The 26,993-nt window shown below is 51.4% G+C and overlaps 1 protein-coding gene across 2 annotated transcripts in view; it reads right to left on the reverse strand.

Annotated features, from left to right (window-relative positions):
* Positions 1 to 26,993, reverse strand: part of Fbln1 (fibulin 1) — a 73,031-nt gene that overhangs the window by 32,365 nt on the left and 13,673 nt on the right. For both annotated transcript variants that reach the window (XM_005354400.3, XM_005354402.3), the window contains exons 2-14: positions 26,750 to 26,858; positions 24,327 to 24,462; positions 22,265 to 22,436; positions 20,340 to 20,396; positions 19,067 to 19,168; positions 18,377 to 18,514; positions 17,228 to 17,365; positions 12,869 to 13,012; positions 11,409 to 11,537; positions 10,560 to 10,685; positions 9,210 to 9,329; positions 7,856 to 7,987; positions 5,650 to 5,773 (exon numbers count right to left, since the gene is read on the reverse strand). In XM_005354400.3, the coding sequence (XP_005354457.1) occupies positions 5,650 to 5,773; positions 7,856 to 7,987; positions 9,210 to 9,329; positions 10,560 to 10,685; positions 11,409 to 11,537; positions 12,869 to 13,012; positions 17,228 to 17,365; positions 18,377 to 18,514; positions 19,067 to 19,168; positions 20,340 to 20,396; positions 22,265 to 22,436; positions 24,327 to 24,462; positions 26,750 to 26,858 (1,627 nt within the window). The remainder of the gene's footprint in view (positions 1 to 5,649; positions 5,774 to 7,855; positions 7,988 to 9,209; positions 9,330 to 10,559; positions 10,686 to 11,408; positions 11,538 to 12,868; positions 13,013 to 17,227; positions 17,366 to 18,376; positions 18,515 to 19,066; positions 19,169 to 20,339; positions 20,397 to 22,264; positions 22,437 to 24,326; positions 24,463 to 26,749; positions 26,859 to 26,993) is intronic.

Here is a 26,993-nt window from a genome sequence, read left to right on the forward strand (position 1 = left end):
GTGGTAGAGATGACAACAGACTCCCCCTTCCTATAACAGAATGGAGACATGCACCAACGTCCTTGTAGGAGAGGTAAAGACAAAATGTGGCAGGATGTAGGATGGAGACAGTCCTGACTCTGTGACAGGAACTGACCTCTTGTGATAGGGTGAGGATCGTTTTCTTAGTCACTTTTAATTACAGACCCTAACTTCCTACAACAGGATGGAGACAGAGAGTATATTCCTGGGACAGGATGTTGGCAGGAAATGAACTGTGTTCTACGTCCTGAACACCAGGCCCAGCACCTTCTGAAGGCAGCATGACACAGCCTTAAAAAGAAGCAGAGACAAGATGTCACACCCATAGGACTTGGCCAAGCCCTTCTCAGGAAGTTCTGCCATTTTGACTGGGTTTGGATTCTCCACTTGGGGGTATTTTCTCTCCTGGTCTTCCTAGGCCTCCATTTCTTAGCTTATACCACATCTGACAGTTCTTGTGCACAGCGTTTCTGTTTGCATCTTATCAGATGCTTATCAGGGCTGTTAGGAAGCCTTTCATTTACTTGACTATTTACCAATCTGGCTCTAAGAAAGGAACAGCCCTACAAGTAAGATCTGAGGTGCTGTAACAGGAGATGGCTGTGCACACTAAAGGGAGCAGATTCTGGGAGGGAGAGCCCGGAGCCATTGTAGCAGGGAATGAGGTAGGCATGGGCATTGAGGAAAGGATGTTGCCCCTAGAGATGTCAAGGATCAGGTAAATGGGGGTACTCCACATGACCAGGAGATCTATGGTGGGATGACTGAGAGCAGGGAGGGCAGTGGAGAGTCAGGGAGGCTGCTGGGGTCCATGAGCTCTGTTCCTCTGGGGATGTCAATGGTAGTAAGCAGCAAATTTGAGTTTCAAAGTCAGCTTATCTCCCTTCAGGCTACATACACGAACACACATGTATGACACAACACAGAGAGGGAGGGAGGGAGGGAAGGAAGGAGGGAGAGAAGTGGGGGAGGTGGGGGAATTATGCAAATTCAAGTGCTTCAGGAATTGTGTGAATGGGTCTGGTCAGTAGGTGGTGCTACAATCTCCTTCATGGAATTAGCTTTCCCACTTGCCCTGTGGGGCCCTCTACTGACCAAAGACTAGGTCTTGAGTTGCGAAATAAGCACAGCAAAGTGCTTAAGTGAGGCAAAATAAGTGAGGCCTGCATGACGTCCTGGTCCAGCTCCCACGACCATCACATCTCAGGGATTTGGATACTGTCATCCATCAGAAGAGAACCCAAGCCCTCCCTGGAAAGAGGGGGCATGGACTGGCTCTTTTTAGGCCACTCATTCCCCAGGTGGGGTAGTGGTTCCTTGGCTTTATCCCCTGTGCCAGCACAGGGGCTCAGCTCCTACTGCACTTTGTAAATGGTCACTGTACAGGTCGGCTTGGTCCTTGACTTTCTTTCCCTGCTCCAAATTTTATCAAAACATCCTAGAAGTCATAACCACCGTGTGTGGCAAGCTGCTGGTCGGACTAGGGCCAGCAGTGAAACCTGGTGGCTGATCATTACTGAATCGATTACAGAGCAGGGTAAAGGGAAGCTGAACCTGGGACCTGCCCTGCACAGGGACCAGGCTCCTAGCATCCACAGACACATTCCCTCCTGATATATGCCTTACAGTGCAATGTGTCCCGATTCTCCAGTCCAACACCTTTGATTGTAATACCTCAGGCATTGTGAAAATAATCAGAAGCCAGTACAGATGAGAGACAAAAGCCAAGAAGAAGGTTGCTGGGCCACCACTGTGATCACGTTGACATTTCCTTCACATGAGCCATTTGTCATTCCTGAGAGAGGCCTAGGACCTGGCCAAGTCCCTCTTGACCTCTGTGACCACAGCTTTTCCCTTACGCCACTTTCCTAAGTCACAGCACCCAGAGCTACCCAGCTTCATGACTGATTTTACAACCATCCTCCAGGGTGACTCCATGGATGGGGAAAACAATATATCCAGCCCTACTGAATGCTAGAGACAGCCTTGAACACAGAAGTAACAGGCACTCTGCGGTCTGTTAGCAACCTGGGCATGTCCATGAGACTCATTTGTGGATCCCTAGCTTGCTGGGTTGGGCTCCTGAGTAGCCAGGGAGAAAAGGAATCTATATGAAGTGAGAGAGGGTCTGAGGCCAGAAGAAAGAGGGAGGGGGGGGGCGGGGGGGGGGGGGGGGACTGGAAGGTGAAGAAGATTGATCCCCACATCTTACCCATCATGGTTCCAAAACAAGCTGCCCCTGTGGAGCATGAACCGCAGGAGAGGCACCCACTGGTTCCTTTGTATATACATGTATGACATATTTGTGTGCACATGCATATGGATGCCTAAGGTTGCCATCTCGTGTCTTTTCTGATTGATCTCTGCCTTATATAGCAAGGCAGGGTGCCTCACTTGAACTCAGAGTGGGACAATTTGGCTATTTAACTATTCAGACTGCCATGGGAACCCACCATCTCCACGGATGAGCTGCTATGCCTGCCTGGCATGGGTGCTAGGGATCTGAACTCCAGTCCTCAAACTTGAAGAGCAAGTGAGCCATCTCCTCATCTCAGCTCACCTTGTTTCTGCTTGAGACAGTGTCTCATGCAGCCACAGCTGATCCTCAACTCCTGATCTGCTTGCCTCTACCTCACCAATGCTGAGATTACAAGTGTTACGCTATGGCATCCATTTTATGCAGCATAGTGTCTCCTTTCTAAAGGTAAGGGAATTAAGAGGCCTGGGATTCTCATGAGGAGAAACAAGGATTGTAGAATAGAAGCTTCTCATCTAACATGTGCCAGGAAGTGAGCCTTTTCTCATTAGCACCCCACTGCCAGCTAGGGTGAGCAGCAGGGTGAAAACCTTCCACTGGAGACTCAGGCCCTGGCCCCACTTCCTCCGCTCAACACTGGTCTCATAACTGGTCCATGCCTCCTCAACGGGGTCCATCAAAGAAGAAAGCTGTAACCAGAGAGACTCTGGCACACCTGTCAGTCAGAAAGTCATAACCATATGCCCTTCCTATGCCTTTTCCGGCTTTCCCATTCAAGAGTCAAGTGACCTTAGACACAGCCTTGTCACCAACTGACCAGCAGAACAAAACTGATGTCACTCAAAAAGAATCTTGTCCTCTGACTTGTGCCTTGAGGAGAAGAACAATGGTTACCACCCTCACCCCCACAAGAGCTCAACGGGCAGACTGGGCCAGCACTGAGTCGGGTTTGCTACCTCTGATTATCAACACCTGACCAAGCAGGTAAGCTTGTACCACTTTACGTAGGTGGCCCAAGGTTGACCAAAGGCCACAGCAATGAGAAAGGCCAGGACCAGAAGCCCAGCCTTTCTACATTGCAGACCAAGTCCTTGCATCCCCACATGACCTCCCAGATTTACACATCATGACCATCAAAGACCCAGCTTTCCTTTCCCCCAACAGTACTGCAGGAATAAGTGCATCCTGGGATGCCTGCTCCTGACCGCTGGGCAGAGCCCAGGGTGAGGTCTATGCAAAACAAGCATAGGGGAGCTGTGCCCCAGAGTCATGCCTGCGGGGAACCCCGCAGACCACCCCACCATTCCACCTTACAGCTTAGGACAGAAGCTCCAAGAAACCCAAGTCAGCGTGACTCCCAAAATGTGATCTTTCTAGAATATCTCAGCATCTCCATAAAGTCTCTGCTTGGAAGAGGAGCATTCCCAAGGGGGTTCACTTAGGACTCCCCAATTCTCAGCACAGAGGACTCCACCTCCTCCATCCCTACTCTCCGGCACTTTCTGACACAAAGACAAAGGACAGAAAGTGTCACAGAAGGACAGTCATCTTCCCAGGGTTGGAACATCAATCCCCACCTCTCTTGTCCCTGTGTCCACATCCAGCCTGTTTATTATGAAGAACAGTTTCCTCTTCCAGCTTCAGAAACAGCGGGATGCGGCAGCTGTGACCTGACACATCAACCCCACACTGGAAGGAAATGCATCACAGGTGTCCCAGGGATACCCCCATTTCAGTGTGTGCAGGTCCCCAATCTCCCCCACAGCCTAACTCAGCTCTCACTGACCTTAATTCAAGTCTGGCCAACACATCCTACCTATCTCTACCCATCCCCTGGCCAGGTCGGCCTCTCTCCACTCTCTCAGCATCCTGTGTACTCTCTGTTCACTATCTGGCGTGTGCTCCTAGAAGTTCGCCCAATGGGCGGGACATCCACAGCCCATTGTCTAACCAGGAGCCTGTAAATACTCAGCCCACCAGAACCTGGATTTTGCTCACCTTAGCAATCACTTCAGTGAGCAAGGTCAGTCTGCCTCCCCACGGACTCATATGTCCTGCCCCCAGCACAGGAGTTAGAAGTTACCATTACAACCACAGCCCAGCTTCTGGAATCCTCAAACCCAGTCATTTGTAATGGGAAACAGAAAACGGCCTCAAACCAAGGGTGCATAGCTTTCTCGGTGACTCAGGACAGTCCTGCCATTGCAGCCAGGCTATTGCACAACTCGTGACCTCCTCGGGATGTGACACATTTGCAAATCCACTTCTGGAGTAGCTTTTCCCTGACCCAGACACAGAAAAAAACAAGGCACTTGGTAGTGCTGAGACAGGGTCTCAACAGGCAGCCCAGGCTGTCCTCAAGCTGGTGATCCTAGTACCGGGACTGTAGGTCTGCATCAACACATCACAAAAGGTGGTAAGTTGGTGAGAAGATTAAAAACATGCTAGGGAAATACAGTAGGTCAGGGGACACGGGCAGGGTGATAGACAAGCAGCCCTAAGGTCAGAAAGAACTCAGGGTTTCCAGGGTAGAGCAAACTGGAAGCTGAACAGAATCTACAACAGAAAGGACTGTCCCCCCCTTCCAATGCTGAACATTGGAGACCGAAGCATCAGCAAAAGGAAACACTGACCACTGAGCAGGAAGGGTGGCTGGCCAAGAGCCAAAGACAAGCACAAGGTCAAGAGATCACAATGGAAAACCCAGGCTGTCCAGCCATATGCTCGCTTTGAGCATCTCGGTGCTAGTGGTGAGGCCATCGGTCCACACTCCTGGAATGAGCTCCCAGAGTGGAGTTATCCCCACAGCAGGTAAATAAAGTTCTCTGGATAGAACTGAGATGACGGTGGTTGCAGTGGGAACCATGGCCTGGGAGTCCTCCGAACTCCCTAAGGAAGGAGTTCCTGGACACCAGAGAGGACACCACGGTGACCGGAGATTACAGGGCACATAGTCAGTTTCAAGTATGGGACATAGGATACCCCATGCTATTCCCACACATCACTCTGCTAGACGGAATGCAGATGCCTTAAAAAGTCACCTTGAACCCTGGATTTTGACCAAGAGAGTAACATTGTCACCTGCTCCTCCAAGTCAGCGTATTCTCACATATGCATGTTACAGATGAAGTGACCAAGGTCTATCTCAATGGTAGCATACCCACAGTCCATGACTCAGCTGCAGCTATCCCCATGGCCTCCCAAGGGTAGTCTCACTGGCCCTCAAGGACCTTGGAACCAAGAATCAGCAGATTCTTAAGGCCGAATAGGAGAACACTACGGTCACAGCTTATGGACCACCTGCCCATGCCCAGAGCTAGGCCTTTAGGAAGCCCAATACAGACAGACAACAGTGGGTCCCAGAGACTTACGTGTCTGCAGAGCGGCGATAGTTCTCGGGGCATTCAAAGGATAGACATCGGAAGCTGCCTTGGATGTTGAAGCAAGTCTCATTGATGGAGCAGTTGTGGATACCAGTCACACACTCGTCAATGTCTGTGGAGACCCAGAGACAGTGAGGTATAGGCTAAAGCCATGAAAGCCATGCCTACCCACGCAAACTGTGTATTAACATCCTGGCCCTCCATGGGAGCAGCATGTAGTGTCAGACCCTCTTTATGAAACACGGAGAATAACAAACGTACTAGCTTATTCACAAGTGTTTCAGTGGGGGTGTGCAGCAAGAGTAGATACCATGTGAGGGGTGTTGGAACACCAGCAGGGATGACAATGTGAGTGTTGTTACAGTCCTCATCTTAGAAAAGGTTCACGGAGCATAAGGAACCTGGCCACAGTCACACGTTCTGTTCACAGCCAAGCTTTGAACCCATGCAAGTAGGCACCAGAATCTGGTGCTCCAACTACATATCACCTTCCCATGGCTCTCAAGGAAGGCTACCCTGACCTCATGTGTGACTAGCTACATCTTGACAGTCAGGAAGAATCTGAGCCTATGGTCCCACATCACAGGTGAGGAAACAGGCCCTAAAAGAGAGCCATGCATCTTCCCTTGGGTCTCAGGGCAGTAACAAAAGTGGTTAGACAAGGGGACCAGGCCTGGAGATCCTGTTACAGGGCCTATAACCTCTAGAGGTTGGGGAGCCCCTTACACAACATTCCAAGAGGATGGGGTTCAGGGTTACCACCAAATCTAGGAGGCAGCTGTTAAGAGGAGTCACATGTCTGACTGTCACTGGCAAGAGCAACCCTTGCCAATCTCAGAGACCACAGCTCAGGAATGTGGGTTTGTGGGAAGAAAAAAAAAAAACCTTTTTATTTGGAGGGTCAGGGTGGGCATGTGCCACAGCATGTGTGTGGAGGTCGGAGAACAACTTGCAAGAATCTGTTTGCTCTTTCTACTGTGTGGGGCCCAGGGATTGAACTCGGAGTCATCAGGCTTGGCAACAAGAGTCTTATTCAATGAGCCATCTCGCCAGCCCAGGAATGTGTTTTTGCTGCTTCTGGGCAGGACTCCAGGCTGTGGTGAGGGACCTGGGCCAGGAGAGCAGAAAGCAGGACTATGGGGGTAAAAACAGTCCTGTCCAACCTCAGAGAAGTTGAGTGGGTCCCTTCCAGAGACCGTCACAGGCCCTGCCTCTGGCTGGCCACCTTCTTTGGTGGTGGTATTCATGCGTGTGTGTGCACGTGTGTTAGGGGGTTATGTACACAAACATGTATGTGTGAGTGCCCATGCACAAATGTGTAGAGCATCAGGAATCTTCCTCTGCCATTCTCCACCCCCCGCAACCTGGTACCCAGCACTCGGTCAGGTTGGCTGGTCAGCCAGCTCCAAGGAAGCATCTCTCTCTGCACCTACAGTGCAAGGGTCACAAGTGCCCATCTTCACGTTCAGGACCTGGGACTCTCTGGAGTCTCTGAACTGCCAGCTCACGGGGGACTTGTGAAGAAGGGGCCGGGCAGCTTTACCTGTGATATGCTCCTCGGGCAGCTCCTGGTGTGAGCCAGAGGGCACACACACGATCATTTGCCCACAAGCTTGTCCTCACCATTGTCAGTAACCAAATGGGTGAACAGGGAATGACGGGGAACCCAGCAAGTTCTTAGAAAGGGAGGACGAATACGGAGAGATTCTACCAGCTCTCACCACCGAGCCCAAGCTGAAGCTGACCCTAGCCCCCTAGACACTCACAATCGCTAGTGTCCCCAGATACAGAGACCTCTGGCTTCTCATACCGGACCACAGCCAGCCCTTTGCAGGAGCAGAGGCACCCGACACCTGCTCACTTCTGTAACCTAGGACCTGGCTCACTGCCTGCCTGTCCAATGACTGGGTGGGAGAATACACAATTAGACTAGACTGAGGACAGGGTCCCTGTGTCACTCTGCCAAGTGCCAAGAAGGACAGAGTGAGAGAATTCGGGTGTTCTTACCTGACAAAACCTTCACAGAGCCCAGGCAGCCCTGAGGACAGCCTTGGTCTTGTGTGTGGGAAGCTGGGGCACCTCTCCCTACTCGCTGATAGCATTCTGCATCTGGGAAGCACATCTCTCTCCTTCGACACTGTGAAACTGGTCAGAAGCATGGATGACCCCAAGGCAGGCAGTCTGCCTCACTCACCTTGGCAGTTGCGACCATTGGGGGCTAGCCTGTAGCCAGATGAGGGGCAGCTGCACTGGAAGCTTCCGGGGATGTTGATGCAGCGGTAGGAGCAGATGTGGCCCCCGGTGGGCAGGGCACACTCGTCAATATCTGTAACAGCACAGAGTGCTCCCTCAGGATCCAGCTGTGCTCTACAGCCGCAGCAGCAGCAGCGAGGCCACGGGACAGCTCAGCGTGGCCAGGCTGGGCTGGGAGGGCAACAGCATAGGACAAGCCAGGAAGAGGCCTTACCCTGGGGCTGACAATGGCCACAGAGACCATCATCACAGAAGGGAAAACTGAGGTCCAGGGAGGGGGTGGGCTAGTCTAGGGATATATAGTCTAAGGCTATTATGGTGTGACATATACAGAGAAGAACAGAGGACGATTTGCTTAAAAAAAAAAAAGGCACCTAACCCAGCCAATCCAATCAAATATACAAAATTCACCACACAACACATGAAAGCACAGGCTGAGTCTCCCCCATCTGAAATATTTGGGACCATAAGTATCTCAGATATTCTGGGATATTACCACTTATATAAATATACCTTGGGGATGGGAGTTAAGTCTAAACCCCAAATCCATTTCTATATAGTATTTTCAGTGCACCTGAGCTTGGACTGTGACTCACGGTATGGAATTTTCCACTGTGGAGTCATACTGGGACTCCAAAGCTTCCGATCTTAGGTCTGGGGACATAGACGGGTGAAATAGCATCTGCTGAGCAAGGCCCTGGGTTGGATCCCACGCCAAGAGGGAGGGGGAAGAGAAAGGAGGGGAGGAGGAGGGGAAGAAGAAGGGGAAGGGAGGGGAGGGGAGGGGAGGAGAGAGCACTTTGGATTTGGACCTGGGAGTTCTCAGCTTGTTATAACACTGACGTTTCCAGGTGCTTTTGAACTGTCATCTGGTTGGCCTGTCCCAACAGTCTAGGAGGGAGTATTGCATTTGACAGAGAAGATGATGGCCAGGCCTGGTGAGGGTGGAGCTCAGAAGGCTAGAGCAGAGCTGCGTCTCAGAGGTCGGGTGGCCCTCAGGTCACTCCTCACCTTTCATCACATACTGCTGCCAAGTCCTGTGCCCTGTCACTTGGGGTGCCAGCATACTGAGCGGTTACCACCTCGGCATGTGTATTTAAGGGCAACCCACAGACGGGTTTGCTTGCTTCCTAACCTCACTCTCAAAACAAGTAAAAGGTCTATCAGAGGAAAAGCAAGGATCCAGCCCTGCCTCCAAGGGAGCAAACAGGACTCTCACTGGGTACAGAAATCCTGGCAGGCTCTCCACCATGGCAGGAGCAGGGTGCTCCCCACAGTACACAAGGTGCCCTCACCTTCGCAGGTGACCCCGTCCAAATCACTGAGCTGGTAGCCTCGGCGACAGTAACACTGGTAGGAGCCATAGACATTAGCACACTCCTGGCTGCAGGGGCTGGTAAGGCATTCATTCACATCTAGAAAAGAGAGGTTCCCATAAGTCACAGCTCAGACCCACACCTCAAGTCCCTGACACCCCTGCAGACGGAGGACACAGAGAACAGTGAGCAGAGTTGAAACAGGGAGGTGAAGTCTGAAGTTGAAGACTGAGGGGCCTCTACACCAGCCCACTGTAGCTGAGAAGTCTGCAATTACTCCATCCCTGCTACCGACTGTGTGCGCCACACCATATCCTGGCAGGATGAATGACAGCCTCCAGGCTTGGCTCCCTTCAATCCTACCCCCCACAGGGCCTAGGCTCAGCATGATAGCATACCCAGAGTCCCATCATGACCACAGCCCCTTCTAGCTCTCAGTGAAAATCTTTCCTGCCCTTGCCACTTGGTGACAGAGGTGACATAGCCTGTGGGACAGTAGCCCTGGTACTCCTAAATCTGAGAACTTTGGGGCTACTTGCAACCCAACTATTGGTCATCGATTCCCTTCGCCTAGAACCAGGCCAGGTTTGGCCCACCATTTATTTTTGTAAATAAAGTTTTATTGGCACATAACTATGAACACCCTTGACCAGAACCTATGGCTACTTTTGTGTTCCCACAGCAAGGTGGAGTACTGTCTACAGACCAGGCAGAAAGGTTTAAAATAGTCACCACACAGCTGGAAGAGAAAAAAGCTTGCTGACCTCTGGCTTAGAGATTCCTTCTTACATTCATTTACTATGTTTTTGAGAGAGTAGATGGGATAGGCCATTAGCCTCTCGCTCAGTGTTTCATATCTGTGGCCCCAACATACCTGACCTGGTCATCTGCTCAACCTATGTCCAGTGCGGTTTTCCATCACATCATAAACATACTCCCTGACATAGGAACCACATCTTGCTACACCATGGTGCACATGCTTAATAACACATAGTACAGACAAGGCTGGCCAGGCCTGAGCACCGTGTCCTCAGTCTTACCAAAGCACGAGGCTCAGATGCCTAAATACATCCAGGAACAATAACCACACATGATACTACAAGACACTCTGTTATCTGTGCACGGCCAGACTCATGAACCCAAACCACTGGCCAAGCCCTGCCAGGGAGACTCGCCAAGTTTCAGCATGGCTGCGACTGGCTTGGAGTCATGTGCTTAGAGTGGGGATTCTAACATCCTTCAAACGCCTGCCTACTAAACTCCAAAGGAGTCTGTGAGTAGAGGATGGGCGTGGCTAAGGCTGCTGGTCACCCGTTGACCAAGCCTCACCTTCACAAGACCGGCCATCCACAGACAGCCGGAAGCCCGCAGAGCAGCTACAATGGTAAGAGCCTGGCGTGTTCTCGCACTTGTGGCCACACAGGCGCCCAGGATAGCGCTGGCATTCATTGATGTCTGAAACAGAGGGGCAGTCAGCTCAGAGCGCGTCCACTGGAGCAGGGCCATGTCCCACCCTTCTGCTGATGGCAGCGGTTCACGGTCCTCGGCCCCTGACTCCCTCCTTCAAGTCTCAGATGGAAGGGCTGAGGCCTCCCTTGGCTGTGTCTCTGTGTGCTCTGACAAATGTGGCACATCTGGACAGACGTCCTTCTGCCAGCCCTCCACCCACTGGAGAGTTTGTTGGAGTTTGCTGCAGGGGGGAGACAGGGCAGCTATCGGCCTCCATTGAGTATCCTGGTTTGGTAACAACAAGCAGTAGCTGGATAGGGTTTGACTCCACTCCTGGCCACCTTTCGTTCTGTCTTAGGGAGCTGTGCATCCCAAGTCCTGGAGCCCTATAGGTCTGTAGCAAATCTGGGAAATCACTGTCATCTTGCTGGCTGCAGACCTGGGCTGGAGTCTTATAAACCCTTGGAGGCTGGGGTCAGACAGAACTCCTGTTCCATAAGGAAGCAGGCTGACACAGCTCATGCCTTGATGATGGCCTGAGGCCAAGCTGGTGGCAGAGCTGCAGTTAGACAGTGGCTCCTAACTGTGGGCCTTCACCCTGTGACTGCCTACACTTGGGACCTCCTGAGATGAGGATGGGATGGACATGGTCACCATAGGTGCCACAGTCTGTCCCCTGTGTGGAGTCACCTGGCCAGGAGCCCTAAAGCCTGAAAGACATTCACATACCCACACAGGTCCTGCTGATGCCATCAAAATAGTATCCAGCCTTACACTCGCAGCGGAAACTGCCCGGGGAGTTCAAACAGTTGTGGCCCTTCCCACAGGGCTCCGCAGGCGGTGAGCACTCGTCCACATCTAGTGGAGGAGAAAGGAAGACACACTGAGAGCCTTTCACACTGACAGCAGCACCCTATTCTTCACAGAGCACCTATGATGACACACTGAGACACACTGAGACACACTGAGACACACTGAGACACACTGAGACACACTGAGACACACTGAGACACACTGAGACACACTGAGAGCCTTTCACACTGACAGCAGCACCCTATTCTTCACAGAGCACCTATGATGGGACAGGCCTAATCTCCAGTGAGACAGGAAGTGCCCAGGGCTGTGAGGGAGGTCCTGAGATGGCTAAGGGTTGTGAGGAGGAAGATCCCTTTCCTGGCAGAGATGAGTCAGCAGGCAGGAAGTGGGAATAAATAAGACGCTACCCAGTGCTCTTGTGTTCTCCAGGGGAGTGCTGTGGGACAATGGTTTATACCCTGTCAACCTTATTTTAATAAAATGCTGATTGGCCAGTAGCCAGGCAGGAAGTAGAGGCGGGGCAACCAGGCAGGAAGTAGAGGTGGGGCAATGGGAATTCTGGGAAGAGGGAAGTGCAGTCTGCAGTAGTGACCCAGCCACAGAAGAAGCAAGATTATCACTACCTTGCCAAAAAAGGTACCAAGCCACGTGGCTAACACAGACAAGAATAATGGGCTAATATAAGATTAAGAAAGAGTTAATAAGAAGCCTGAGCTAATGGGCCAATCAGTTTATAACTAATGTAGACTTCTGTGTGATTCTTTGGGACTTAACGGCTACAGGACCAGGTGGGACAGAAAACCTTGGTCAACAGGGGAGTAGCAAGATTTGTGCCATCTAGGTTTGGTATGACCGGTTTAGGAGAACTGAGTGGTGAATGTCCGTTCTTAGCCACCAAGAGGCTGTGATCAGGGAGCCTCAGAGCACTGGGCAGACTGAAGACAAGACTGGAAATGTCGGTATGCACTATGTAATAGTTTGGGCAAGACAGCAAAGGTCTAACCCTGGGGAGGGGCAATGGGATGGATGGACAGACAGAATGTCTTCACTTTGGAGACCAACTCTCTCTCTCTCTTTTTTTTTGTATTAGTATAGATTTTGCTTTATTGATATAGATTTAAGGTCAATTTTGTTATATGTAAATGCATATTTCTGCTATTGATTAAGATATTGTGATTGTGTAGTTCACTTAAAATGTAAGCTTGTTAATAGATAATCATGATAGCCAAGTTTGTAGTCATGTTAGTTAAGATTTTCTAGATGTGCATAGATATATCCAACTCTCTCTTCTAGAGAAGGGAAAGACTGTGCTGGAAACAGACAGGAAAGTGTGCACACATGCGTGCATGTGTGCGCATGCGTTTGATACCAACCAACACAGCGGGTTCCCTCTTCGTTGAGATGATAGCCACGGCCACAGTTGGGCACATTCTTCTGACATGTGTATGAGCCCTCTGTATTGATGCATGTCTGCCCCACAGGGCATGGGGCACTGATACTTAAACACTCATTGATATCTACAGAGAGAAGAGACAAGGTACAGCAAGGTTAAACAGAAGCTATCCACGAACACAGCCACTGAACCTCCAGAAGAGCCTCTCCTTCTCTCACCAAAGCCACAAACCATAGTCCCTGATCCCTTTGCCCTACACAAAGGTAAAGGCCAAAGGACAAGCAACCTCAAGTCCCTCCCTGCCCTCCCCCCCTGCTTCCAACCGTAATTTCTACATCCTTTGTGGCCCCTGCTGGCCTGCCTTTCCTGCATGCACCTGACCTACACAGGCAGCTAGGGTCCCCCTGAGCTCGATGCCTAGGAGACAGAGGTACACACCCCTCTGTACCAGTTCCAGACCACAGTGAGGCCTCTGGTGCGTGGTCCCTGTCCTGTCCTTGGAAACCTTAGTGATACATCTACAAGTCCTAGACCAGCCACTCAGGGCCCACCTCCAGTCAGGGCAGTAGCCGTGCCTCTGACCACTTTCTCCACAGAAGACTCCTTCCTGCGTCCCCCATCTGGGTTGACTCAGGCCACTCAAAACTCCCCGCATGGGGTCTCCTTCCATAGCTACAGTATGGGGACCATTGGCCATTCACCATGGAGAGACACACACAAACGTGTACCGGTAATTACTCAAGGAACAAACACTGGGATACATATCTGTTAGCTCTTTACGGTCAAGTCCACACAAAACCAAACCTCTTCTTAAAGCATGTCTAGAAGGATCTAGAACTCAGAAAGTCGGGAGCTCCTGAGTTCACATCCCCAAAGCACACTGGGGTCAGGGACAGCAAGAAGGAGCAATGGCTCAAGATTCACAGCTGAAGTCAGAAAGCGGGTCTGCTCCATGACGACCAAGCCCTACCCTCCTCAGGCTCCCTCTCATTCCTGGAATGGGCCTCCACACAGACAAAGTAGCACTGCAGAGTTTACAGGGACGCTCACATCTTTTAGCACCCTGGACTGCAATCACCAGCCTGCTGTGGCAGAACTGGCATTACTGCCTGTATGTTACACTGGGAACCCCAAACCTGGAGAGAGCAAGTAACTCCTCAGGCTCACAAGGGGCAGAGAGGGCAACACTGCCCAGGTCGGAAGTGGATACTGCATCCATCTTCACAGTCACTTCCAGTCTCCTTATTCCCCCTAGCCAAATCTGGCCCACTGCTTGTTGTTGTAAATAAAGCTTTATTGGCAGTCAGCCAGGCCTGCTGCCTTCCATGTGGTCTACAGCTGCTTGTGCATCACCACCACAGAAACCAGCTGGCTGGAAGGCTGATATCCATTATCTAGTCCTTTACACAAAGCTTGGCAGCTCCTGCCTATTGTCAGTGGTGAGTGCAGTGGCCAGGAGTGAAGCCCTCAGCCCCGAGTGCTCCCTCTGGTGTGGCTTCCCAAACTGTCAGAGAAGACAGTCCCCTCGCCTGAGCTCCACGAAAGAACGACAATGGATGAATGAAATAAAAAAAAAGTGGATCAGCAGAAATATGAATAGATAGGAAGGCCAGATGAGGGTTTGGGGACATGCTGTGTGCTGTCCCTCGTGGGATTCCTGTGGTGCCAGCACAGGAACACGAGTTGTCTGTCATCCCCAGCTCACCTGGTCTGACAAAGCACTTCTAAGACCAGCTGGGACCCTCGATGGCCCCGGGATCTTTGAAGAAACTGACACCTGTGGACTAGCATGCAGAAAGCACTGCCCTCCCTCATCCCCCTCCCGCTTCACCAGGGAATGAAGGGGAAAAAAAGGGAACATAAGGTAGAGAGTGAAGAAAAGGGGTAAGAAAGGCCCAAAAAGACTTCCTCGCTGTGCTGAAGGAGTCAACCTCAAAGATCTAAAGCTTTTTACGTTTTGAATTGGGAAGGCCTCTGCTTTCTCAGCCCAGACTTTTGTCTGCTGTGCTAGCCTGACCTGGCAGGGTTCAACTTTCCTTGCACGGGGATGGGAGTGGAATAGGGCTCTGGGAAGGCGGAGCCTGGGTCAGTGTTTCCCATTGGGGGGTGGGGGAGCTGCTTTGGGAAATCAAGAGAACACGGGAAGAAGTATGTGGACTGTGGGCCCTGAATACACACAGAGAAGAGATGACCCCCAGCTGTCTCCGGATGGCCTATATTTTTGGTTTTTTATTTTCGTTTCCTTTTCTGAACCAGGGTCCCAACATTTAGCCCAAGGTGGACTTTAATCCCTACAGAGTCCAGGCTAGCCTCCGACTCCCCGCATTCCTCCTGCCTCAAAATCTGCATGTGCTGGGATGTCAGGCATGCACCACGGTGCGGGACTCTTCCCCTTATTTCCATACGCAGTCTCCTGATAGCTATTTCTGTTGATGAAGTTATTATCTTAAACATGAATAAAAACGCTGATACAGAATGATTTCTAAACACGTGGTCGAGAGGGGAAAACCAAGTAGTCCAATGGTCCAGTGCTGTTTCCTTGAGAAAACAAACAGGGGGAGCAATGTCCAGAAGAGCGGCCCCGCCGACCAGGAGGCTGGCCCAGCAAGCAGGGCATTAGTTTCTGCTCTTAGGTTTCCCTCGTTTGGAACCAGGGATGTGTAATTTTTACACTAGAAGAGGTAGTTTCTAGAAGAGTAAGCCCTTAACTTGGCTGTGACCAGTAAGTACAAAGGGGGACCTCCCCCGTGCCAAGTTGGGGTGACGACAACTCTATACTGAACATCATGGTTTTCAATGTCACTGTAAACCTACACAGACGTGATGCAGGAGTTTATGTCACCAGGATGTGATCTGGCCAACATCCTGGGTCCCTCCAGGGTTTTGATCTGATCGGGTTGGCGGGGTGGGGTGGGAGGGTGGGGGTTTACACAGAGGGATGGCCCACTGAGCACCTCTGCCCCTGCACTCTGTGGAGGGAAACCTGGGGCAGGCTGAGACCTGCGAAGCTTTTCTCAGAGAGGAAAGCAAGGCCAACTCTGCCATGAGTCAGGGTTTCCATCCTCAGCTGATGTGGCCTCTCCAGAGCCCCCCCCCCCAGCAGGCTGCCAGTCTTGGCAGGATCCTCTTTTCTCCCTGCCCCAGGGGGTCACAGCCACCCTGCTTACTGCACGTGTGCAGAGTGATGACAGGCTGATTTCAGGAGGCTGGCAAGGAGCCAACTCACAGCCCAGCCAAGGTCCCCACAGCTCAGACATTCTACACCAACTAAGACCCAGGGTATGTGGGTGGGGCTCGGGTGAAGCTCCCATCCTGAAAGGTTCTACCTTGGGGTGGAAAGACAGGGACAGGGAAAGAAATGAACTTTCAATCCCGTTTCAAAGACAAGACCAGGGCAAGGTTATCTAAGAGTCAAGAGAAAAACAAGAAAGGAACTTGCATACCAGTATCTAGTCTTTTCCCCTAAGAGCAGAGAAAGGAGGTTGGGTTGCAACCAGCAACTCCTGCAGTTTGGAGGAAGGAACTCTCTGACCTCGAAGGAAATGTTTAGAAGCTCCTGCCTACCAAGCAGATCTGGGCTGAATGCTAACAGGCAGACGCTCCACAGCAGCACCAAGACAAAAAAAGAGAGCGGTGGGTGCCCCTCCCACCCGAGCAGCCTTTCTTTGACCTCTTTACTGTCCACATAATCTCCTCTCCTTTACACGTTGTTCTGCTCTGCTATCAACCTAGCCATCGCTGAGCCTCTTCACCTTCCAGGCTGAAACTGTCTCCACTGAACACAAGCTCCCCATCCCTGGGCCCCTGGAGTCTCTACTCTGGCTCTATGACTTCAACCATTTTCTGTGAGTTTCCGAAGGCCTAAGAGGCTGCGGCAGAAAACAACCGTATACCAAATGCTGCTTCCCACGTACCCTCCCATTGCAAGCACCCACCTTAGTCCAAGCTTCTAGCCTAGCTCCCCACAGCTATTCCCTTTTACAGGGGAAACACTTGAGGCTTTGGTGGAGCAAGCAAATCTTAGGACACTAAGCTAAAATCTAAGGGTTTCCGACTCTAAAACCGACATGCCATTCAAACTATGGGGATTAGACCCTTAGACCAGACATTAGATCAAACCCGCCTGCCAGTAGTTTTAGACATAAAGTTTTATTGGTATACCCCACCAGTACCTGGGTATGTGCTCTGAGGTTTTTGAACTGTAACTGCCTAGCTGAGTCACTGTGACCCAGACATGGCTCACAAATGCCAATGGCATTGGCTATCTGTCCCAGGCCCTGGTCTATGCTGACTGTCTCCTGCTGGGTGGACCATCCCCACTCGTGGCAGCATGTCTTACCAATGCAGTTGCCTAGAGCATCCTGTATAAAGCCGCTCTTGCACTGCAGCTTGGGTCTGCAACGGAAGGATCCCAGAGTATTCTGACAGATAAAATCGGGGGGGCAGTTATGAATACCACTCTCACACTCGTCAATATCTGGTGCATCATAAAAAAAGGAGATTGTTAGCAAGGGTCCCGCCAGAAGCGTCTCACAATACTTTAACATCACAAGAAAGTACTTTTAAAAATGCTCAGATTCCTCAGAGTATAACCCCAAAACATTTCAACAGTGAGGGTGTCACCAAAAGCCCTGCAGAGAGCCAAACTGTGCAAAAAAAAATTGCTAAAGACTTAAAAAAAAAAAAACTCCCCCTCCCTGACTTATGAGGCAAGCTTTTTGTTATTTAACAAATTAGCCAGGCATTCTCCTGGCAGGTAGTAGCCCTCATTTAGAAGTGTATGTTTAGATTAGATCATACGGCAATTATCTCAGCGACAATAAACACAGACTCCGTAATTCTTTTCATCCTGAGATCTTCTTCACAATATTCCAAATATTAACAATAGTTGCATCGAGAGAGGACAAAGATGGATTGCCCTGCCTTGAAGTTCATGGCTGTCAAAGGTTCAAGTGTAATCTACTCAGCTGGCTCAGCTCCCGGGCTCTGCAGTCCAGAGGCTCAGCCAGAGAGCAATGCAGGGTGGGGCAGCAGGATTGCTCAACCGTTTGGCTGCCAGGAGAAGGCGTCTGGTTCTTGGGTCACCCCACATAATTCAATGATTGACATTTTTACACAAGACCTGTGCTAGAGTCTTCATTGGAGCCTGGTCTGGTGCTGGCTTGGTTTTGTTTGTATGGAAAACGTTAAGTAAGGACCCTGGACTTGTTTGCCAAGGATCAGGCTCCGAGCTTTCTCAGTCAAATGTGTTGGCATCATTAACTTGGCAGCACCATATTAAGGTAAACCTGCTCATCACAGACCCAGCTCTTCCTTCATTTGCTCTGTGCCACCCTTGCGTACTTGCAAGGAGGTTGACCACCTCCTTCTTGCAGTAGCCCAGGCAGCCACATGGGGGCAGCACCACAGAGCCCATTGAGCCCTTCCCACTATGCCACACCCACAACTGGGGAAAGGGGCGGTTTTTAGACTTGGATGGAAGCTGTACCTTTGCAGTTATTATCCTCTGTGAGCTCATAGCCAGTCCCACAGCTGCTGTCCCGCTGGCAGCGGAAAGAGCCCACTGTATTGATGCAGGATTCTCCCAGTCGGCAGTTATGGCTGCCTGTGATGCATTCATTGATATCTAAAGAGATTAAGGTGTGAAGTAACCAGCAAAAACAACCAAGCCTTAAACTCGAGCAGAATAAAATGTTCCAGAAGCCATGGTGGATCTGGTTTCCTGCATTCAGGTTGCCCAATCAAACTGACTGAGTCTTGCTCTGGGCACATCTCTGGGTAGGGCTCTGGAGAGGGGCCATCACCAAATCAAGCCCTATTAAGTTTCAGATCACTCTGAGTAAGGACCAGTCCCCGGGATCACAGCATCTTCAAGAATCCCACAGAAGAGGAAACATTATCCCCATCTCCTAAACAGGGGGAGAGGCTAAAGGACTCACTCAAGGCCTCTCAGCAGATCCCGCTTCCAGAACTCAGGTGAGGCCCAATGCAGCCCCATCCCCACACCGGTGTCTATATTCTTCTGGAAGACAGCTCAGTCCCAGAACCCCAACTCCAGGCAGCACTGGCAAGCAGGTCCCGGCTCCCCTCCAGGAATGGGGCCAAGGTTGTGCCACATAGGCCTGCTCAGGCCTCCAGCAGAGGCTCCCAAACACAGTGACCAGCCCTCAGATGTTACCTTCACAGGAGACACCATCCGACTGCAGCTGGTAACCCACAAAGCAAGAGCAGACCACCTCGTCCCCGGTGTCCCGGCATTGCTGCTTGCAGGGCCCGCCACCTGCAAACAGAGCCCAAGGGAGCAAGTGAACACACAGAGGGACCTTCGGAGACCCTCTCAGGATGTGCTACTGATGCAGAAGACAGGTTCCTTGCTGCCGCAACATGTGGTCCTTGGGACACTCCTAGGCCTAGGCTCTGTGTACCTCTGGGATTACTGAAGGCATCAGGGACCTGACAAGTTAGGTAACATGCGCTGTTTCTATGGCTAGAGGGGACCTGGAGAGGCACAGTGCTCACTGACAGCAGGAGACTTGGAGGGAGCAGGTTCCACCTGGAGGCCTTGCCAGCTGTCCACTCCCACTAACACTAGCCCAGGCTGCCACAACTGTGGGGACAGCCTCTTGCTACCTGGCATTTCCCTTGAGACCCATGACCCACACTCCCTACAAAGCCAACACAGGGATTCTTGAGGTATAACCCCATCAGGACAGGCCTGTGCCTGCAGCTTCTTCTTCTTTTGCCACTGCCCAGATACCAGGGGAACACAGACTTTACCATCCAGGCTAGTGCATTCCCCTAAATGGCACATTCCCAGCTGTCACCCAGTTGTCACTCTCCCGGGAATCATCGGGAGTCACCCAGAGAGGACGCCAGGCTTCCCAGAGCTCTTATTTCTCTCTCCCCCTCCCCTTCCTCCTGGCCTCAGAGCTGGCTGACACTGTACACCAGTTCCACCATTTTGTGATTAAGCCGCCTCTGTAATTAACACCCAGTCACAGGGGGAGCCCTTGGGTGAGGCTGAAAGAGATTTGCCAGGCAAGCTGTGCCAGGATCTTCCCAGAGGAAAATAGTTAAACCAGGGAAAACCAAGCCGCAAGGCCATTCTAACTTAAGTGCAAAGGTCTCCTGGGAGACCACGACTCTAAAGGGAAAACTGGGGCCCCAGAGACACAAAAGCAAGACACAGCTACTCTCCCGGGGCGTCCCAGCCTTGGAGAAGCGTCACCGTCACAGAGCCTGGGAGCTTGTGGGTGCCCAGAGAACTCACATCAGTCCTGCCTCTACGAGACACTCCCACAAAGGCCTCCTCTAAGCACTCAGGGACGGAGAAGACAGGGGGCCACGGGGCCACAAGAGCAGAAGGACTTTCCAGCTGAGTCTTGGCAGCAGTCAACGCTGTCCCCTGGACTTTGCTAACCAAAGGGCTCCCACGAGTCCCAAGGCCTCACCTCGACAGCGGTCATTCAGGTACGGGTCCTCTTGTTCCTCAACATCAGCAATCTTAGCTGGGGGTAGAGAGATGAGACAAGATCACACAAACAGCATCCGATCTCACCTGAGAAGACATACCTACTTCTCCTGTCGGCCTGGGGCAGGAGGCCCGCTTGCACACTCCGCATTCCTTCCTCTTTATTAAATGTGCCTTCACTTGAAGGGCCAGTTAAGCCTTTAAAAGATCTCCCAGCATATGGCCTGAATTGAATGTCGGAGTCTGTGAGTATAAAGCTCAGGAGAAGTGAGAATGAGACAAAATTCCCAGCAAGCATGGCGGACAGATGCCTGCACCTTCCCGGAGCTTCCCCACGTGGCTCAGGCGCTCACAGTGTGACAGCTGGTTGAAGAAGCAGGAGGTCGGGGCTGGAGAGTTGGTTCAGTGGTTAAAAACACATGTTCTTGCAGAGGATCTGGGTTCAGTTCCCAGCACCCACAGTTGGCTCACACCACCAGCAACTCCAGTCTCGGCCTCCAACTCCCTGCTCTAACCTCTGAGACTCATCTTCTGACCTCCAAACACAAATGGTATGCATACATATATGTGAGAAACATCCATACACACAAAAATAAACAAACAAACAAACCAAGAAGTTCCTCCACCACAGAGCCATGTCCCTCAGAGCTTCCAGTACAACCGGCTGTAGACAATGGGGAGAGGGAGAGCTTGTAACAGCAACTTCAATATCTCTGAGAGTTCCTCTGAGAGAGAGCCTGCTACTTAAACACGGAGGCACCGGCCCACACTGATCCAGAGACTCAAAAGGCCAAGTTCACTCTCCACTGTTCACCATGTAACCTTAAACATCAAGATCCTTGTGGGAGAATCAGATTAGAAGGCAATTACCCACCCTGTCCAGGGCTGTGACCAGGGCAAGTCAGTCATGGGGCCCGACGCCTGAAGAGCATCCAGTACTTATCCAGTCTCACAGCCATGATAGTTAACCTCATGGGGCAACTTAATGGAATGTCATTATGAAGGTAGGGATGTCATTATGAAGGTAGTGTTTTTGAGATGGGTATTTAAGTCCATGAGCTTTGACTGAGATGCGCAGATGACCCTCCTGAACGTTAAGTGAATGCTAAGTGTTAACCAAGCCCTAAGAGATGAAGAATGCAGAAGAGAATGATTCTGCTCAAGCCTCTGGACTTGAGCCGCCATCAGCTCTTCTCTGGGGCCCTGGCCCTGAGGTCTGCCCTCCAACCCTCCAACCCGGATCCTGCATCTCTCTCCACACAGCTGTCCTTTGGTACCCATGGGTGTTGTGCAATATTTAACTAGGTAAAGATGTGTTACACTTGTTCACGCTGCAGAATATTGCTTTGTGTAAAGGTGTGCTACCTTTGTTTATGCTGAGTTTGTTTATTTACAAAAAGGTGTAAAAGGTGTGTGGCTGTTTCACCTTGCCCGCCTAAGGCACCTGGCTGGTCTAATAAAAAGCTGACCAGCCAATAGCTAGGCAGAGAAAGGATAGGCAGGGCTGGTGACAGATGTGTGTACAGCCATTACAGGCACATGTGACAGTCACAGGTCAACATCTAGTGTCTTCCTCTATTGCTCTCACCTTATTGTTTGAGGCAGCGTCTCTCACTGAACCGAGGCGCGCAGATTTGGCTAGCCTGGCTGTCCAGTAAGATCTAGGAATTCTCCTATCTGCTCTACACCCTGCACCTTGTCTTAAAGATGCATTGCCACTTTGCCTGGCTCACATGTGGGTGGTTGGGACCCAAACTCATGATCTTTTCTGTAATATTTTTCATCTGTGATTGGCAGAATCCAGACATGTGACAGCCACAGAAAGGATAAACCAACCGTGTCACAGACACACACACCTTGAAGAATGCTACCACACAGCTCCACACCAGAAGAAGGAGAAGTTACCTGTGTCCTGCAGGTCCCCACCATCGCCACGGGGGAAGTCTGAACTCTCTTGGCCCTTCACGCAGCAGGCACGGAATACCAGCCCACACTGGTAGCTTATCATGAGATTGGGCTCACACTGCTGGCCCCGGGCCTGGGCCGCCCTTCCCAGCATGCAACAGTGGCAGCATCTCTGTGAACAGAGATTCCATACTGGTGACAGGAGGCTGTGGCCCTTGGGACTCCACAAGAGCCCCAGGGACACACCTGACACCCTTTTGTCCATGTTCTTTGGACAGCAAGAAAACATCTGATACGGGTAATTTTTCTAAACGTCAGAAGTCCAAGCTCTTAGATCTGATGGAAAGGAATCTAGAAAGTCTGGCACTCCACACCCCCCACCCTGCCCCGCTTCATGACTGCATCCCTTTCCTGACTAGCAACCCCCAGGCCAGCCCACCCATCTCTAGAGCGGAGCAGACCAACGCCTGTCTGCAAGGTCTCTCTGCCAGAAGATTGGGTGTACACTGTCTCCTCTCAACCCCAAGGGCACAAGAGCCTCAAGGCCCCCAGCAAGGCCTGAGACTAGACCACTGTCTTGCACAGAGACCCCATATCCCGAAAGTCAGACCTATGTCCTAACCCAGGTCCTGCAGTACACATGAAAAGCCAGTCAGTTCTCTATAGTCAAAGAACTTTTCAGAAAGCCCATAACAAGAAGCTTTGCTTCAGCATCGGTGGAGGCTGAGGGGTCTTCTCCATGTCATTCTAACTACTCTGTGGCCACAGAGAGTGGCTGTGATCTCACCCTCCTCTGGGGTGTGAGTGATCTTTTCCAGAAACACACTTCATTAATTTAGCCAGGTCATGGGTTCTCTCTCTTGCTAGACTGTTCTATTACCTCACACCTCTCTTTCCCCAGGCATAGAGGTGGTCATTGTACTCCCAAAGTCCTGGTTGACAGACCCCTTAACCAGACCACTCATTCTAGCCCTGCCTAGCTTCCCTATGTTGGTGCCCCTCCCCACCGCCCGATAAATGCATGATGGTTGTGGTTGGCCATGGCTGTCAAGGCAGAGCCCCGGACTCAGAAGCAGTCTCTTCCTGTCTGCAGACACTCCTACCCACGCTCCCAGAATCCAGACTACAGTCAGATTTCCGCTCCTTGATTCTGCTACATTCCTGACGGAGATAGGTAGTGTCCTAGGAAGCCACAGTCATCAACACTTCTGGCAGTCTCTTGCGGGGCAGGGACCATTTCAAAATGGAGCTTTCCACCCCGCTGGTTTTTTTTTCCTGGGCCCGACCATTAGTCTATTTGTGTTCAAGCCTGGAGATGCTGCCGTCACCTCCCAAGCACACATGCGACACTTCCACAGCCAGATAAAGCTCAGTTATCTGGCTCCAGGAGCATTTAGGAAAGGAGATCGTAGCCAGGCGGTGGTGGTGAACACCTTTAATCCCAGCACTCGGGAGGCAGAGGCAGGCGGATCTCTGTGAGTTCCAGGCCAGCCTGGTCTACAAGAGCTAGTTCCAGGACAGGCTCCAAAGCCACAGAGAAACTTTGTCTTGAAAAACCAAAACAAAGGAAAGGTCATGCTACTTATTCTGATTATGTGCCATGGAGAATACCCTCTGAGTCCTCGACAAGGCTGCTGAGAAGCCACTGGAGTGTACGCTTCTCTAAACTCCCAAGTCCCATGCCGTTAGAGGCCCCAGTGTAGTTCTGGTGTGAGCCCAGAGCCTCAGTTCACCTGAGGTGCAGAGATGTATCTGAGCCTCCTAGGCAATAGGGGGATGGCTACCCCGAACTGAGAAGGTTCTGAAAGTTCCAGAAAACCCCTGCTCTGTCTTGCCATCCATATAAAGGCTGGGACAGGGTAATCCTCAGTCTTTCCTGTTTCCCCAGGGTGGATGGAGCTGGGCCTTCACCATCTCACTCTTTCCTATCTGAAGTCTGGCTAGTAAGGTTTACCTGCTAAATGCGAAGGAAAGACACCTAAGTGGTCTGCTGTTCACAAGGTAAGGTAAACAGGGTGGACAGGGAGGAGGGTGGCCTTGGGTGATCCTCGGCCTCACTCACCTTTACGAATATGGTCTCGAGGCTGTTGTTATTGTTGTGAAGGGTGGCGCAGCCATCGGGCTCGCTGGCCAGGTTGATGCCCGTGGCACAGTGCAGCTCCTCCAGCTGGTTGTGACAACACTGTTCCTGGACCATCCTGCAGGCGGAGCAGAGGCTGCGCCAGGACTCTCCGGTGGAGTCCAGCTCAGAACAGAAGCCCAAGGAAAGGGACGGTGTCCTGTGGAGTAGCCCCCATATCCCGGCTCCCATGGGAAGCACTTGGCAGGCATTTAGTCAGAAAGATCAAATGCTACATGGTGTCTGGGGTGGGAGTCCAGAGACCCTGCTCTGTGTAAAGTTGAGAGCCTTTGGCCAAGACTGGCTAAAGAATGTTCTCACCTATTTACAAAGCAGCCTGCTGCAGGCCCCAGGCTACACCCTGCTCCCCTCCTCCCACCTATTTCAATTCTTCTCAACCTCAGCACCATTTTCCAGGCTCAGAGGAGAAGTTTTGGACAGTCTTAAGATACAGTTTGTTGAAGGACCCAGAGGGAAAGACAGCAGCAACCAGCATGTCCCCGGCCACAGTTTCCTGCCACCCAAAGGCTTGGCCACAAAAAGTTCTTCAGAAAACAGGGACTTGAAGAGAACCGGAACCTACCAGGGTCTATTTCTCAGACACAAACACATTTTGTGACATCTCAGAGGCCAGAAAGCCTGCCCTGCAGGCAACAGGGAAGGAAGGGTGTCACGCGTGGCTCTCGTCCAGACTAAAGTAACCAAAAGCCAGAGCCAGGAAGGGCAGAACCGGCCACCTAATCTATGCTGTCTGCAAGATAGGAAAGGGCCTCCCGGCCTCCATCTGTGCCAGCCAGGTTGCCTGTGCCCATGGACAGCAGCCTGGCCAGTCCTTCTCTTCCCGGAGCTTGGAAGCCTGATCAAGCTTTCCGTGTCACTCCAGAGCTACCCTCCAGGTTTGGGATGGATGTGTCTACACTGTGCCATTAATTTCATACGGGCTTCATCGGATTTGCAGACCAGAGGTACTGCACTAAGTGCCCCTGCCACTAGAGAGAAAGCAACAAGTGCTGAGAGCGGTGGTTTGGATGAAATGGCCCCTAAGGGTTCATATATTTAAACACTTGGGTCCCAGTTGGTGGAACTATTTGGGAAGGATGAGGTGGCGTGACATTGTGACAGAAGATGTGTCACTGGCGGGTTTCAAAGGACCTGCCACATTCCCAGTGCATGCTCTCTCTCTGCCTACTTGTCGGTATAAAATGTGAGCTCTCAGCTGTTGCTGCCACCATTTCTTTGCTCCGTCGTCACATACCCTAACGGCCTGGAACTGTAAACCCAAATAACAGCTTTCTTTTAAGCTCTTCTAAGTTTCTTTCTTTCTTTTTTTTTAATATTTATTTATTTATCATGTATACAACATTCCTTCCCTGTATGCTTGCATGCCAGAAGAGGGCACGAGATCTCATTACAGATGGCTGTGAGCCACCATGTGGTTGCTGGGAATTGAACTCAGGACCTCTGGAAGAGCAGTCAGTGCTCTTAACCTCTGAGCCATCTCTCCAGCCCATCTTCTAAGTTTCTTATAAGCTGTCTCGGTCATGCTGTCTTGTCATGGCAACAGAAAAGTAGCTAAGACACTAGTAAAGATGAGAAAGGAGATGTGGGAAGACCTGTCCCCAGTGGGAAGAAAGAAACATGGATAGCTATTTGAAAAACAGCATGGTGATTCCTAAAGAGCTGAGAACTGTCGTAGGATCCAACTACCCCACACAAGAGAATTTGGAGCAAGGCCGTTGTGATGGTTTGAGAGAAAATGACCCCCAAAGGGAGTGGTACTATTAGGAGGTGTGGCTTTGCTGGAGTGGGTGTGGCCTTGTTGGAGGAAGTGTGTGGAGGAGAGCTTTGAGGTCTCAAATATGCTTAAGTCATGCCCAGTGTCTCAGACCACTTCCTGCTGCCTGTGAGACAATATGTAAGAATTCTCAGCTCCTTCTCCAGCACCATGTCTGCCTGCTTTCCCCCATGACGATTATGGACAAAACCTCTGAACTCTTAGGTGAATTAACCTGAGTTAATCTAGAGAGAGCAGACAAGATATGAGCAGAGGAGTTATGTGGATAAACCGTTCCGGTTCTCGGGTCTGGGAAAGGGCTCACGAGTCACATGGTCTCACCTGACACTCTACTACAGGCCTTCCTTTTACTCGGGAAAGTGACTTCATCCAGGGTTAGACAGCCGCGGCAGACCGGGCTGCACACCTGGATCATCTTACTTTGCAGGAAGAGCAACAGATGCTCCAGTGAGCACAGGGCAGCCCAGGACGGGCCACGCTCTGTATGCAGGGCTCAGAGCACAGAGGAAGGAGCAGCAGAGGGAGGGAGGCAGGTCCCACCATCCACACCCTGGACGTGTGACGCACGTACCTGCACTCCTCGGATTCTGAGGTGTACGGCAGTGAGCAGTCCCTGTGCTGGTTAGCCATTTGATTCCCATCTGTGCAGCAATCCTCCATGGAGACTTGCTCTGTGTGCACTGTGTAGGGAAGAGAACCAGCCAGTGGGTGACCTGCTTGGTACCCTCGACCCCAGCCACGCCACCAGGATGTCTGCCTCCGTACCCTCCACCCTAGCCATGTCACTAGGATGTCTGCCTCTGTAGCCTCCACCC

This window comes from Microtus ochrogaster, chromosome 15 (assembly GCF_000317375.1).
Source record: "Microtus ochrogaster isolate Prairie Vole_2 chromosome 15, MicOch1.0, whole genome shotgun sequence".
NCBI classification, from domain to species: Eukaryota; Metazoa; Chordata; class Mammalia; order Rodentia; family Cricetidae; genus Microtus; species Microtus ochrogaster.